This window comes from Microtus oregoni, unplaced genomic scaffold (genome assembly GCF_018167655.1).
Source record: "Microtus oregoni isolate MIOR12 unplaced genomic scaffold, Mior012 000000F_ref0000247, whole genome shotgun sequence".
NCBI lineage: Eukaryota > Metazoa > Chordata > Mammalia > Rodentia > Cricetidae > Microtus > Microtus oregoni.
In genome coordinates this window covers 25,132,549-25,149,110 of record NW_024543059.1, presented here as the reverse complement: position 1 = coordinate 25,149,110, position 16,562 = coordinate 25,132,549, and the positions used below count along the sequence as shown (strand labels likewise).

The 16,562-nt window shown below is 44.0% G+C and overlaps 1 protein-coding gene across 2 annotated transcripts; it reads right to left on the bottom strand.

The window, feature by feature from the left end:
• Nucleotides 1-1,508: 1,508 nt before the first annotated feature.
• On the bottom strand, nucleotides 1,509-13,600 carry Arrdc4 (arrestin domain containing 4). Of its 2 annotated transcripts, none has more exons than XM_041660071.1 (8): nucleotides 13,171-13,600; nucleotides 9,787-9,853; nucleotides 9,435-9,582; nucleotides 7,097-7,199; nucleotides 6,127-6,383; nucleotides 5,438-5,600; nucleotides 4,391-4,545; nucleotides 1,509-4,023 (listed from the first exon to the last, which is right to left on the bottom strand). In XM_041660071.1, exons 1-8 carry the CDS (start codon nucleotides 13,466-13,468, stop codon nucleotides 3,967-3,969), a joined length of 1,248 nt encoding a protein of 415 aa, XP_041516005.1. In that variant the 5' UTR covers nucleotides 13,469-13,600; the 3' UTR covers nucleotides 1,509-3,966. The 2 variants fall into 2 exon arrangements, with proteins under 2 accessions (XP_041516005.1, XP_041516014.1); XM_041660080.1 differs by having other exon boundaries at nucleotides 5,543-5,600.
• Nucleotides 13,601-16,562: the final 2,962 nt, after the last annotated feature.

Genomic DNA, 16,562 nt, shown 5'->3' with positions numbered 1-16,562 from the left:
CAAACGTGAAGGTGCACTCTGTTGCTGCAGACAGCAGCGTGTGGGAATCCCAAGTTGCTACATGGGATGAAAAACAAAATCTCCAGCAGACACAGGCTGAATGAGCTCCTGTATCCAGCATTCCGAAAATGGCAAAATAAGAGATGTCAAACAGGTATAGTAGGGGTGGGGCTAGGGAAACAATAGAGGTGTGACCCAAGAGCTAACTCCAGGGAGTGCCTCTGTGATGATGGAGCCGTTCTAAATCTTGATTGTGGCCGTGATTACATGAACCTCCACATGTGATAACATGTCACAGGAAAATAACAAGTGTACGCAAAAGCTTACTTTTCCATGTCGGTGTTGTGTTTTAGCTACTGTTCTCACTGTGTAAGATGGCAGCACCTGGGGATCCTGGGTGGTGGGCCTAAGGGAACTTTGGTGTACTGTTTTTGTAGTGAGGCTGTAATTATTTTGAAATATGAAGGTCTTAGATCTTGTGTTGAAGAAGGAATCCTAAGTACTAATTAAACATACTTAGGAAGCGATTTAAGCAGATTGTGGTGCTTTCTGGAGGCGGGGCTTTGGGGAACAAACACCAAAGACTTGATTTACCACAAGCCTAGCGTGTATGTCTGCAACCGTCAAGTTGTGCAGATGAAGCAATGACTCTTTCCATCGCTTCTTTAGAGGTGTAGACTCAGGAGACTCCAGAGCAAGCAGAGATCTTACAGACAATGTGGGCCGAGCTCTACTGCTCCCCTCTCTAGGTTTTGGTAAACTCATTGGTAACTGGAGAGCTGTGTCCTCCTTTCCCAGGAGTGTCTGGTCTAGTTCTAAACTTTACAAGTCACCTTTTTCCCAGTACAGACAACAGAAAACTTAGCAGTAATCTTGTAAGTTGTTCCTTATTATATATGACAAGAATTTCAGTTTGTGAGGACCACAAATGTGGATGTAAATATGGTGATGGACGACATCTCACAGGCTACAAACAAGTAAATATGAACAAACCAGGGTGCACACCACTGCTTAGCAAACGTTAACTGTTTCAGACAAGGCCTCGGCAGGTTTCTTGAGATGAATTACTATTACATCTTCTTGGTAACATCACGATTATCGTCACATGTATTCACAAAGGAGACGTTTGCTGGGTCAGTGGTATCCATAACAGCTCATGGATCTGCTAACTCACTGAGATTTGAGCCAAGCCAAAACTAACTTGTGAATTGGACCCCTGTCATTTGGAATAAAGAAGATATATTCTCTCCTTGACTCATGTAGTTTATACTTTCTTAGTCTGTGATTTTTCTTCTTGGATTGCTAGTACTTGAGTTCCTTTGGAAATCCACCCCCTGTACAGACCCAGAAGTCTTCAGGTTAGGCCTTTACTCTCGATCTCATGCATAAACAAATGACCTTAATAACAGGATTCTCTGTGTGGGTATTGATTTTCATGAAGTCTATAATGATTCAAGTCAGTCTTTCAAGTAAACACAGGAACAAAATTAGCCACCCAGATCTTTTGTATAACCATTTTATTAACAAAAGGAACCCATGGGGTTCAAACAAGAGTACAAAATACAATTCTTATTTTCCGCTTGGTTAAGTTATTACATTTTTAATAAAAATCTTTAAAAAGCTAGTGAACTTATCAAAAACATAACCCTTGCCTACTGAGTTTCTTATTGTGCAAAACAAAAAACATGGAAAGTAAAGTTCTGCCCAGGGATGGAAAGATCTGTGTACAGCAAAAGATAGAGACATTTTTAATCTCAAACCTCGGGCATCAAAAAGAAAATCCGAAGGGCACTTTTCATTTTTTCAAAACTAAAGAGAGCAAGAGGGGACTAAACAGGCAAGTATTAGCAGCTAAAGTCTGATCTTCATTGGCAGGGTTTCCGAAGCAGTGTTCTACATTCATCTGATCCTGACTATAAGCTTTGGGGCAGACAGAACCACATACAATTGTGTCTCTGAGCTAGTCTCGTGAATGACACAGTTGGCTCTGCTTCACTTCCCCAGGGTTCCTCACGGTTTCTTTAAGCAACTGACTGCACTGGCCTTTCTACAGGGAGCCCACCTGGTCCACCCTGTCACTTCCTTTCCCTTGGTTTTGGTTTCATGGAGACGGACCGCGTGTTGACAAGCATGTAAACTCTGGGCTGGAAGCCGGCAGACAGCTCACCATCTTTTCTACAGTGAAAACAGAATAGTTTAGATAGCACTCGAACACCCACAACTGTTGACAGACATACAACAAAAATACCAAAGAAATCTCTAAAAACTAACCTAAGAAACAATGTATGTGGCAATCCCCACACCACAAGTACTGGCAATACCATTTGGCATTTGAGACAGTGACTTAACAATGAAATACTTGTGTTTGACACTAACACAACCACAGGAGAGGTATGCTCAGAGGGGAAAAGTACATATTTAGCTCACCTTGGTACAAAAATTCCTGAACGAATGGCCCACTGACTTTTGAATATAAAATTTAACCCTAGACAAATGTCTTTAAGTGAATTTGGTGACTGGAGATAAATCCATCATTCGGATGGATACAGCACAACCTTCTGCCCGCAAAGCACCAGGGTTTCTAGATCAAACCCTTAGGACTTGGCTGGTCCAGACCTTCACCGGGAGACTATCCCTCCCACCTGGTGTCAGCAATGTTCTCAGCTCCTGGGACCGACAGATTAGAGGCAAAACAATTGAGTCTGTGACCATGAAGGGGAGGGGAAGAGGCTGGTAAAGACACTGCTGACCCTGCTAGCAGCAACACAGCCCTGCAAGTCTCAATTATCCTGAGGCTCAATGACGACAAAATATTGCACCAAAACAATTTAAAAAAAATCACAGTTTAAATGGAATTACTAATGAACTGGAATAAGAAATGCACAGCATGGTAACTGTCATCCACCCGCCAAAGCCCCATCACAGGAAGGGCAGGCACGTTCCTATCCTCATTTGGGTTGGGATTTCTTTTAAGATCTTAGGTGTTTCTATTTAATGCTAAGTTCATGGAGTTTTTCCTTAGTCTAGCTTCAGATCAAGTGGCAGGTTAAAGGTGTCTGCTAATTACATCTAGTAGAAACCCCAAAGGTCAGTCAGGCCTGGAGTTCTGCGAGCAGGCCTGACAAAGTCACCAGAGGTAGCAGGAGAGAACACTCTATTTTGTGTAGGTATCAGATATCTTAAAGATGTCATGCCTACCCCACCTTTTTCTAATATTCCCCAGGTAAACAAGGGATGAGGAACATCAAACACACATCCTGCAGAAGTTCTTAAAGTGGAAGCACAGCCTTTCACACACACATGAGAACTCTTTCCTTCTGAAGTGGCAAGCTTGAAGGAATCCCTTCTAGGCTTCCTAACACAGCATAGCCAATTTTCAGGGTACGCTTAAACCTCTCCAGGAAAGAGTAGACACTGTCACTTCCTTCAGGATCTCCCATGACCATGGACTCCAGAAAGGACACTTTCAAGGACCTCCATCCTTGCTGTGGTAACATGGTAAGAAATCATGAAGACCCCAAAACCTCAATTCTCTTGAGAGTAGACCACTTCCTCATTCACACTCACTTCCAAGCTGTCTTGCTCCCCCAAATCAGGCCTTCCTTCCAAGCCCACAAGTTGCTAACTGTGTGAACCCTGGTCAGAGCATACTCCAGTAGCATTCCAGCTCCTTAAGACTCCCTCTCCAACAGTGCAGGCCTTCCTTCACTTCCTCTTCCACCACCAGCACTTCCAGTATTTCAGTTCACATTTTCATCCACTTTTAGAGGGAACAACCGGCCCCACCCTAAACTTGAGTAACCATCCCACCGGCCCACCAAAAGGTTCTCATAGTCTTCCATATCTGTCATCTTCACACCTGAAGTGCATCAACGTTCTTAAGTTAACTTTCTCTCTCCTCTAACAAGGCAGGCGAAAGAACCAATATTCTAAGTTGGTAACAACACAGTGAATTCTGCAGTCTCTTCAGAGAATGAAGGAAACAGGCTGGGTCTCTTCGGCATCACTGGGATGTGGATCAACCTACAAGACAGAAAAACCGGGTAATGGCTAAGCACCTTGGTTCTCCTACCTGCTTCTAATTACATGATAGCTGTAAATGTTAGTTGCTAGCACCTGTTATTAAGTCCGCCACCGACTGCTGAGCTCTCTATCTTCTATGGCCAAATAAAACATCTTCAAGGCACCCCACAAGAGTGCATGTGCATGCCACAGATCACAAGCTAAATACCAGAAAATGTGCTAAGTGGCTGTGATAATCTATCAACGCGGTAAGAACAAGTTTATGCATATACCCAGCCAACTGTGAGTCAGCAACGGTCCATTAATGAATGGGGGGGGGGGACAAGTGATTATCTGAAGACAGTATAATGAGCTTAATTTTCTTTACCTCTGAGTAAAGAGGTGGAGGCTGAAACCGGAATTCTTGTATGCAGGCAAACATAGAGTAGCAGGCTTCTCCTTCACAGTCAGGGGGCTGAGGGTACGGAGGAACGTGTCGGGAGAATTCTTCCTCAGACACCACGTCTGCGTAATTTGGTGGTGCTGAAACAGAAATGGAGTTTGAGGTCTGAAATCCACACAAAAATTCCCAAAGCAAGAGACTGAGCCACACTGAAGATTCTGTGGCCATCACAAGAAAAGTTTTAGTTCCCTTAATACACAGCCACTAATATTGATGACAATCTATTTCCATTACTTTCTTTTTCTTGTGACCTACATGTCACAGTCTAGGCAAACAAAAGTCTCTGAGGTATAACTATAGAAGATGTGCAAAAGTCTATACTTCTATCCGAACCATTTCTCGTTGTTTTAACATTATAAAGTAGCCTTGGGAGATGCTGACTTTATTGCTGGGTTTGTCACTGGCTTTGTGCCATGGCTAGAGTAAATTTTCAAGATGCCTTTCCCGGGGATGTGATATAATTTTAGTGGTGTAAGATAGTATAAAACAGCAGAGGAGCTGTGATGCTTCATTTACTGTCAACCCGGACATGGAATCACCTAGGGGACGGAACACTGGCCATGTCTGTGAGGGACTTCCCAGATACTGGACTGAAGAAAGAAGAACCACTTTGACGTGAGCAGCTTTGTCCCAGGCACTCAGACTCGGTTAAGAGAGCTGGGCTCTACAGAGCACCAGCTCTCATCTCTCTCTGCTTCCGGACTGGGGATGCAACATGGCCAGCTGCCCCTCGCTCCTGCAGCCAGAGCTAAAACGCCTCTCACTGCCACCCTATGCTGCATCCTCAAAACGAAAGTCAGACGAATCCTTCTTCCCTGTAGTGTCATTCTGCCAGGCATTTGATCACTGCCAAAAGAACATGTACGCACTAATGCAGTGGGAGAGTGGACACGCAAACACTTGTTCCTGTCATGTTCTGCTTTCAGCTAGTCTCTATCTGGAACCTCACAGGAGAAGACATGAATGTTTTACCTTCAGGCTGCTCCGGCAGGGTCAGTGCCAACCAGCTCATGTCCATACTGAACTGGCTTGCAACACTGCTATTTCTGCAGCCAAAGCCACTGTATGGAATTGTACCGATAACTAAGGGCAGCTCCTGCGTCAGTTTTTTAGCACCAGGAATGTGGATGTAGACCTAAGATGCACACAGAAAAGCATGCGTGAGGGAGAGAAAGGCACAGATTTAGGAGAAACCTCGTGGGAACTCAGCAGATTCAACTTCCTTTTCATGGAAACAAATGCCTTTGTCTCTCTGCACGCCACCCCAGGACAAACAGAAATTGTCCTGACTAAACAAAATGAAGGACAAACAAAATGAACAAACACTAACCACAGCACAACCTTGTGACAGGGGGCTATGGCCTGTGCGTGTTTCACTGTAAGCTGACATATCTTGTAACCATCGTGGAAAATGAAGCTATGCTTCAACATCACAAACACTCCTCACAATCACCCCAATTCCTTTAAGTTTATGTCACTAAACTCCCATAGGTACAGAGATATTTTTAGTGACAGTGAAGGCCTATCTTCAGATACCCACAAATGGCAGGAATGCTAACATTTCCCTAAGTATTAATGCAATAACTAGAGACAAAATTTGCAATCTTATGGCTTACTGCTCTGTTTTACGTATGTTTAATTATTGAGGAAGCTTTGCTTACAGCTAAGGAATAGTCCACTCTGATAATGCAGCAATCCAGGATGGATGGAGTAACAGGTGGAATTTTCAGCATTTTCCCGTTCCATGTGTCTGTAGTTCCAGAACCAATGTGGTTTCCCCGAACATTGGCAACCATGTGCCGGACTGTCTTCGTCTTTCCACTAGCCAAATACGTCTGGGTTTGGAATATGGCCGCCTTAGGAACAACCAGGCGAGAGGAACAATTCTCTATTTCTGCATAGATGGGAATAGCTTCTCCTGAAAAGAGAAGTGAAACCAGATGGATTCGGGGACAATTCAAAACATTCTCAAGAAATCAGTGAACACTGCCACAGCCCAACTCAGCTGCAGCCCTGACTGGAAGCTTCTGTGAGAAACCTTAGAGAGAGGAATGGCCAGCAGAGCTGAAGGTGACATGTTATGTCAGTGGCTCTACTCACGTCTCCATTGTAAAAAGACAACATTCAGAAGCCTCAAGATATGTAATTAAACAATATGCATAAATCAAGATAAGGCACATAAAGAAATGATGCAGGAGGGGCTAAGCTTACTAACAACCTCACTGGAGTCTGAGGAATGAAAACCTGCCCAGCAGCAAGCAGAGCCTTGGCTTCTCAGGAACACATAAGGTTAAGGTGCAGACAGTGACAGGGCAGGTAAGTGGGTTCTCAACATTACACATCTGTCCCACAATTCGCCAACAGCTCTGCATCTTCCTGTGCGACATGAAAATAAAAAGCCAGCGCTTCCCTACTCTCATGAATTTTATTTTGTTACTAAAGCAACAAGACTGGAATCAGAAAAAAAATGGGAGTTTTATTAAATCCTATTATACATGCCCTTAAAAATATGTAAATGTTAATTATTACAAAGTGCTTTATAGATTATAAAATGTACTGCTTTAAGTTGCGCCAACCACCCAGTAAAATCAACGAGCCTTTGGTCTGGGCCTTCTCAGACATGCTGCTTACCGTTACAGTAGCCCTTTCTCTCAATCTTGACACTCAGTGACACAGGGCCAGATGTGAAGATCCAGCAGCCAATCATTTTCTCCTGTGTTTTCAGCATAGGAGTCTTGAAAGTTGCAAACAAAAAGACTTTACTTGAACCATTCAAGAGAACTCATAGTCTTCTAGAGAATAATTATAAAGAAACACTAATCTTCCTTATTCTTATGTGATATTGTGTACTAAAACCCCTTTTCCTCTTAGGAAAACTAGGGCAAATTCTTAGATTTGAACAAATGTGACATTACCCTATTTTATTCTGAAGTTATTGTGTTTCTAGGAAATGACACAACACCCTTTAGAAAAGCAATCAAGGATCGTATTCACACTTTATTCTACAACTATTGTTGTAGTGTGCGTGTGTGTGTGGTAGGCATGGCGTAGTATATGCACAAGTGTGTGTGGGCATGTGTACCCCCATGCCAGGGTATGCAGAATGCAAGGGAAAATGTCCAGAATCTTTCCTATCACTCACCACCTTCTTTTTGTTTGGTCTCCCAGCGAATCCGAAGGTCATTTTTTAATCTAAGCTGGTTAGCCTGCCAGTGAGCCCCTGATTCACCTGCCTCTGTCCCCAAATTCTGGGGTTATGTGAGGCTACTCCACCCAGTTTCTGCATGGGTGCTGGGAATTGGAACTTGTGTTTTCTTGCTTTCACATCAACACTCTTACCGCCGAGCCATCTCACTAGGATGGCGGAATTATGTTTTAAGACAATGTAAAGGTCGGGGAAAGAAGCAGTGATGTAAGACTCCACAGTCAGAATGTTACACTGCTTGGCACGCACCACACGCGGGATTAGAAAAGAGTCTTTTTTTGTTTACTTCAGAATACATATCAAACAGAATGTCCAAGAGTTCTTGGACCATTCTGGGGGCTTTAACTGTGCATCCACATACCCTGGGTCAGCAGCTCTGAATATGTAATGAGATACATTATACCCCTCTATAGGATTCTATTCTTAAAAGCAAGAAAAACTCTGGGTTGTGGCTTAAAGGCTCTTTTTACAAACTGGAAAACCAAAACCTTTCTGCCAAATATTGCTGCTCGTCGTCTTTTTCATCAATTTTAGAAGTTAATAGTAAAAAGGTCAAGTGTCCATTTTTGACAAAAAAAAAAACAGACAAAACAACAACAACAAAAAACAAAACAAGAAAACCAAACATCAATAGTAATTTACCACAAAACTACGACAATTTTAGAAATAGTTTTAAAATTCTACATACAGTTTTTTTTTTTGTTTTTTTTGTTTTTTTTTTTTTTTAAATATAAGCTACTAAAGCCAGCACTTTACCAAGTGGGTCTGTGCCAGGGCAGCATGGTTCTGGCTAAGCCACACAAACATGGTGTGTCTGTCATCTGTTATCTCAAGGGGGAACATTTATTCTACTTCTTGTGAAAATAAGAACTAAAAAATCTTCTAGCTGTTGGCTTTTCCCTTGTCTTTAAAAATATTAGCTAAAAAAAAGAAGAAACATCCAATACTAAAATCATGTATTTGCCACATCAGTGTCAAGATGGAAAGTTTAAATTATCTCAGTATTATCTATGAAGCAAAAAATAATAGCATCCATTCATATTTAAATGAAGACCCATTTGGTCCTATCGGCTTTCATGAAAGCCAAAGGTATAATTTTATATTATTTTGATAATATGGGTGCAGATAAAAGAATGCAGCTCATTAGTTCCCATCCTGCCTATTCTGTTGTGTCTTAGAGAGTGATCCTTCTTACCAGCCTACAGTATTTCTGATGATTGTTAGAAGTTCAATGCCTTAATGTGGCCAAATCTGTCATAAGGAAATGATAAGTGAACGGCTCGCGGTGGCAGCTGCACCGGCTTACTTAATGCTGGAAAACGACATGCGAAATGGAAGGATACATAGCATAATGGCCTGGGCTTCAATAACCGGCTGAGCGTGATTAATGCTCTTTCGTAATTGCTGTTCCTCAACCTGCTATTATTGGAGAGTTTAGAATACCACAGTCCTGCGAACGTGGTCATGCTGGTCAAAGTAGCCCCTCTCTGCTATGCATTATGGTTATTAAGACTTATTAATGCATTTCAAGCCTGTGTAACTTTTTGGCAAAAGCAGCCCTGAACAGCAGGGGCATAATCAATAGAATTAACACAGATAATTTGTAATTTGCCCAACCTAGAATCACATCTTTAGAGTGAATGCCTATGGGTTACAATGTGTTTTCTGAACCGGCAGACGGGAATAGTGCAGATCACTGTGGCCCTGTCAAAATACAGACATCACTCCTGAAAGGGAGGAGGGACGGAGCAAGGAAGAGCGTACCAATAAGGGTGGTGTGTTGACATCCACGTGACTGACAACCGGGAGCTCTCTTCTTACACTCTGGTCTGGTACTTGGGGTCGTTCCAGAACAGCCCTCACACAGTACTGGATGCTACCATACTTCCCAGTAAACGACGTTGGCAACGGCCTGAAATAAACCAGAGATATTGGTTTGTGAGCTTATCTTCAGCTAGAGTCAGGAAAAGCATGCTTGACAAGGTGGGTTAAATTGAAAGGACAGGGAGGGTCACATGGGATGAGCACATGAACTTCAGTGTTGGGGACACCGGTGGTCAAATGACAGACACAAGGCAAGGGAAGGAAACAGAACATGAGAAAGAGCTTCACTCACCCTGACGGAAGTTGAAAGCGAAAGGGAAACTCGTGTTTTCCAGGTTGTAATAAAGCGACATCTTCACCTGAAAGAGACCATACTGCATTTTTAACAAAGATCAACATTAAATCAAGAGTCTTCACAATCTAAATCGTATGTTTTTTAAAAGGTGGTTTTCCTGGCAGGATACTCCGCAGGTTCATTAAACAGATCAAGAGCCCTAAATGTGAATTTGTCTTTTACTAAGAAATACACACACACACACCACACAATCTTCTATCAACAAAATGATCAATTATATAGTTACCATAAAGTACTAATACCTAGGGCTAAAAGTTCCAATGCACAAATGCAGTATTTGTGCATAAACACACATGTAGTACACACACATGTGCACACATACACACACACACGCCTGGATGTTACTCTATTTATACCAACATGAGACACCAATATTAAACCAGATCTGAAAGGAACTGACAAGTTACATTCCTTTGGCTATACTACAAAATCATCTATGTATTCTTTAGACTGAGCTAGAAATCTTGGGGACAGCATCAGTAACTGCTGCACAGAAGACAGTCAAAGCAGCAAGAGTCAACTCTTCACCCTTAGCTCTACTGAGATCGACAGGGTTCTTGGTGGTGAAAGCAGGATTTTCCAAACATAGCATGGCCCCGTTCTCTGATCTTGCTAGCATCATTCAACGTCATGCACAGGCTTGTTACTAAGCAAAGGCCAAAGGACAGGGATGGATAGTGTCAGTCTAGAGAACCAATGATGAACATCCACAGTCAGTCTGTTTAATGGGTTCCAAAGCGGATTCTGTGGCTTCCATTATGGTCAATGGCTCCCTACATGACAGACCTTCCCTTCAGGCTCATACTTGAGGCTACACTGTGGGTGGAGGAAGGAAGGTGAGAAAAGATGGTGGACAACTTGGTATGGAATTTGTTTTGCTACCTGGTTTGATATTTCTGCTTCATGCAGTCAAAACCATTAATGAGGTGTGCTTCTTGTGGTTTACTTAATTACCAACAACTCAGTTCTGCACTTTTGAAAAATAACATTGCATTACCGGCCCAACGGGTCTCCTAAAACTATCTCTAGTTTTCAGTTGTCTTCTACATAAAGGGGAAACAAGGAACAAGGGCCCGCTTCGCATAAAGACATCACAGGTGGGTGATCTGAAGGCAAAGGGAACAATGATGATGGTCAGCATACAGAGTTAGACAAAGTGGTGTGATGCAGTGTGAGTTCCAGAGGCTCCCAGTGTGCAGGAGTGGCCATACAAGCCTCAGGAGGTCCCATGGAGCCAAGGACTAGAATCAAGGGACACCTCCGTACCTCATCTTTTCCAGGGGAACTGGAACAAGAGCTGAAATGGGGTCTGGTTTGTGATTGCTAGGTTGCACATGGCAAAGTGCATGCGCATGTTAGAAATGTGGGCTGTATATGAATCCAACATCTACCGGTCTCAGGTGACAGAAGGGACAGCCCTCGGAAGACCAGCTGGGGGAAAAGATTAGAAATTCGTACTCAAGTAAAGACTAGAGAGAGCTAAAATCCAGCAACTTCTCACATGGATAACGCTGGGCCTCGAGTCTGAGGATCAGAATAGAGATGAAAGGGTAGTGTTTAAATGAAGAAGGGAGCAGCACGAGGAAGCAGGGCAGGTACGCAGAGAACAGGGCTGCCCAGCATGTTGAAAAGTGATAAGAGAAATGACGGGCCCCTCAGGAGAGAAGTCAACACAGTAATTACAGTACTTCACATGAGAAAATCAACTTGAGAAAATGGATAAACACCATAAAGCCTGGAAAAAAAGGGTTTCCGTCTTTCTTAAAACTTTTATGTTTAGTGAAAAACATTCACAAAATGCACAATGTAGCCATTTCTGTTCTGTCCTATGGCTCATTACTTCCGCCTTGTTCTCTGAGGACTATAGTGGCATAGGGAACTGCTTCATTCACTAAGGACTTCTAGTGAGAGCTAGGGATCTAGAGATGGTGCCGTGGGGAAAGTGAGGGACCTGTGTAAGGTCACACTCTGGTGGGTGCCTATGAACTGAAGCCAACTCTGTGGTTTCTGCATCTTTATCGCAATCCATGAAGAGGTTCAGCCATGCTTAAAGTAAGTGGTTCAGTAACAATAATAATTGTAAAAAAATATTCTAAGAAAACTGGCAACTGTCTAGAATTAGAAATTCCATTTCCTTAGATCAAAGTTACAATACCTTACTTGTGGACTAAAAACCTATATGTTAGTCCAGATTTTACCAAAACAAATGCTCATTTCTCATCCTAGATTTAAGGCCTCCAATTTTATCTCCATTTCGTCAGGAGTTATGGGCTCAGAGACTGAATCTTGGACAAAAGCCTGTTTACTTCTCTCTTCCATGGCCTTCCTTCCAGTCGGCCATCTTTAACATCCTTGTTGGCTATTGTCACAGGGAGAAAAAGAATCCTGGAATCCGCAAGGAAGAAAGGACAGGAAGGCAGGTAAGAGATGTCTCCTGCCACACCCCTTTATCCAAAAGGCAGCTCCTGCCATAGTGCATATTCCAGGATTTAACTGTGGACATTGAACTCCTCCATAGGAGGAGAAGATCCAATCAGTAGTGAGCTCGCCTTTGATAGGCACAGCTGGTGAGGCCCAGGTAAAGTGTACAGCAGTTTCCCCTGGGAAAAGACTGACTCACGGTTCCTAGCATTTTCATGATGAACAACAGCAGTTTATGAGGCAGCATTAGCCCAGCATACATATGCATGGGCACTTCTGGAAAACTGAGTGAACAGGAAGGCCTAATTCAGAAATCCCCAGATGGCATTGTCTCCAAAGGCCTTTCTGAAAGGGGAGAGGCAAGAGGAAGAGGAGGGAGGTGCAGGAAGGGACAGCTCTTAGTATGACCAACACAGGTTCCTCAGAGAGGGAACGTGTCCCTTGAACTACCCTAGTACCACTTCCCTCTTCCAAGATGGAGTTTTCTGCAAATCATCATGAATGGCATGGCAGAGGAGTGTCTAGGGCCGGGACAGGAAAGAGTGGAGGACCATCAGACTCTGGGCGCCACATAATAGAACCTCACAGACTCTGGTCCCACTGTCCATGGCTCCAGGTCAGGAAGAACCCTACAACCCAGACAGTCTAATCACTGGTTCCCACGGCAACGACTCACTCCCTTCTAGGTCACTAGAAGATCCCAGGAGGCCAGGTGCAAAGGCACACCACCCATCAAAGGTCTGGACACTTCCTAGAAGCCAGGTAGGGGCACATACTTGGCCTCCTGCCCTTCACCCGTGACAGTACAGATGGTCCCCCTTCCAAAAGCTTTCCTCAATGCCACCCACCACCTAGAGGCGTGCCCCCTCCCGCTCCCTCCCTGGAGATCTCCATGCTCACCAGCTGGGGCCTCGAGTAGGCGCAAGCGCAGGTTCAAGTATTCCACCTCTGAGGAAGCTGCTGGAGCCCTGCCACCCATGCAGACCCGGGCCCCAGCGCTCGGGCCCCAGGCAGAGGTGGCACGGCCATGAGCCTCCAGGCGCAGCCCACGAAGGGCCACCGGCTCTGCAGCCTCCAGCAGCACGTGCCCAGCCACTGTCTCCCCGCTGGAGTAGCAACCCTTGCTCTCATCTTCGAACACTAGTCCCAGGCTTTTGACGCGGCCCCGGGGACCACCGGCTCCCGCATCGCCGCCCATCCCGCCAGGAGATGCAGCTCTGCCAGCGAGGTCGGCAGCGGCCCCGGGTTGAGGTAGCCGGCTCCGCGACGCTGCTGTCACGGGCGCCGGCCGCAAGCCCAGGGGCCACCACGGCCGCAGCGCCCAGACGGGTGAAACACCCGTACCTGGGCCCTGTCTCTTTAACACACCCCAAGGGGACTGGAAAGGGGCCGGCACAGTCCGCCCACGGCGCGCGCCCATAGGCCAGCTGCGAGACATGCCTCTTTCCCATTGGTTGTGCATGACCACTGAGTCATTCCATTGGAGGCCCCTCGCCGGGCTGAGCAGGACGGTGGTGCGTGATCAGGGCAGCTCTACCAATCGGGAGACAGCAGAGTGCACGTGCACAGGCAGTTTATTGGCGGGGGGAAGGCACGGTCCTGGGCCATAGACCAATAGTGACACAGTGCGCCCATGTGGACAGAGGATGGGAAACAATATCTGTCAGGGAGGGGGGCGGAACCGGGCTCCTAGGCGCTCCAGTGTCAGCGTTGCTATGGTTACAGTGGGGGCGGGCTTTCCATCTACTAGAGGCTAGAGTACAAGTCTCTGAGTTCTTACTAGAACGTGAACTTGCAGCTGCAGCAGGCAGGGTGATTACGATTACTTTTGCAGCACGCCCAATGAGAATTTTCCTGGAAAATGGAGCTCAGCCTTCTCGCCTCAGGCTGGCCGTCTTGGAACTTTAAATCAGAGATCAGAATCTACTACCTTCCGGGATTCTGAGCCTGACCTCGGTGGGGCTCAGAATTCCTGTAGCGGGTGAGAGCTGAAGTCTAGGAAGATTGAATGCTGTGGCTTTAAAGCCCTTGCCTTAAAGAATTCAGTTCTTAACCACTGAAGTCCTTTCAGATTCAATCTCTCTTGTTTCTTCCGACTCTAAATAAGGTCACGGTTTTAAAACAGCACCTGCCACTCCCTGGTGCTGGTATAGACAGCAGGGATCCATTACTGACTGAATAATACTCCACTTAATCATTACAACTTATACACATGCACAAATGGTAAAATGTACAACTATTATGTCTGGAAAGAAAGAGTTATACACCTGACAAACAAGTACCCCGCCCCCAAAGGATTTTGTAACCTCAGGATCATAGTCCTCGAACATGCCCAGCTACCTCTCTGACATGTTCCTCAAACACGCAGCTCTTCTTGTTGGCTTCTTTTAAATCTCGTTGTTCTAGATTTCCTTTGCTATCAAGCATAGTTAGATAGTTGTAATTACTTGGCCATTATTTTGTAATCTTTTATATCCTCTCCTTGTCAAAATTCTAAGTTTGGAAACTATTAGAAAGAATTGATAACTGAACATTGAAACTGAAAGATATTTTTCCCCAAATGCCTTTTCAAGGATCTTTAAGGTTGTTCGATGTCCCTCTTTTAAGTTTAGATTATCAACACAGAGCTTTTTATTGTATTGTATTAACTTATTTTTATAATATTTTTGTTAATTCCTGGAGAAGTCCATACATGTATGCAGTGTATTTTGCTCATATTCCACCCCCATTCCTCCCCTAACTCCTTCCGAATCCTTACCCACCTCCACAGTCTTTCTAACTTCATGTCTTCTTTTAAATGTTTTATTTAATTTAAAATTTAATTTGCTGTTGTATAGCTCACCGGGTCCAGTCTGAGCTGCTCATATACTCATGCAAGGCCATCCACACAACATGGCTGACCTACCAGGAGCCACACCCTTTGAGAAAGCTAGAACTTTAATAAGGTTTTAGGAAGTTCTAAGATTTCTTATCTCTTTTCAAATATAGTGGAAAAGGCCACAAATTCATCCCTGTTTAACATCCCGAAATACCCTTGGGTTTCTGATAACTGTGTTTATAATGGTCCCTGCTTACTTTCCTTTACAACACAACTTGATCTCTATCATGCATCTGTATGGTATTTATCACTTCAACTGGGACAAAAACTTGGTCCTCATACATTGCTTTTTGTTTTTTAACCTTTGGTATCAAGCATAGAAACATGCAATACATGCTCAATAAATGTGTGTTGACACACTAATGAATCACAGCCCATGAAGTGTCACTGGCTCTGTAATAGATGAAGAACACCCTGCCTCTTACTGGGCTTCCTACTGGCTGCAGGAACACAGTCTCTTCCAAATTAAGAAATGGGTGAATTCACAGAACGATACAATACAGAACTGCAGACATGGCGTCCTGTGGTTTCAGAGATCAGGCACTCCTGGTACGTTTCTTTGTTTAGTTTTGGAGATCCAACCCAAGATCTTTTGCAAAGGAGACAAGCCCTCTCTCACGACGTTACATCTCCACCCTTTAGGTTTTAGGCGCAAGATTTCACTGTGTAGATCTGGGCAGTCTAGAAGTCCAGATCCTTCTGCCTCTGTCTCCTGAGTGCTGGCATTTATAAGCACGAGCCATTGTGCCAGCAATGAGTTTAGACACTAGGCAGCAGAATGTGTGAGCAACATCAGCTTAGCAAATATATTTCTTGGGCTGGTGAGATGACTCAAAGGCACTACCACGGAGCTGCGCAACCTGAGTTTGTCCATAGGACCTACAGGTCAGAAAGAGAGAACTATTCCTGCAAGTTGTCTGAACTCCAGATACGCGTCATGGCGTGCACACACTCACACACAAATAAATGTGTACATACATGCATACTTACAAACACATACACAGCAAAAGACATCCTAAGATACATGTGTATGTCATTTTACATCACATTCAGTGTAATGTATACACACACAACCTTACATTAAACTCAGTGAAATGTATGGGTATACACACACACACACACACACACACACACACACACAGACAAGCTTACAAACCTTACAAGTTCAGAGTAATAAATACTTTCAAATTTGGATCATAAGATGTTTTTGCATTTCTGTGTGTGATTGATATTTCTTTTGATAATTGTCTATCCTAATTATTTGTCCTTTTGTTGATTAGGTTATAATTTTTGTGCTCTCCTATTTGAATTCCTTGTATATTAATATTAATCCCTGGTCAGCAGAATAACTAGCCAAGGCCATTGCATAGGCTGTCTGTTTGCTTGAGTAATTGTTTCTCATGCAGAAGCGTTT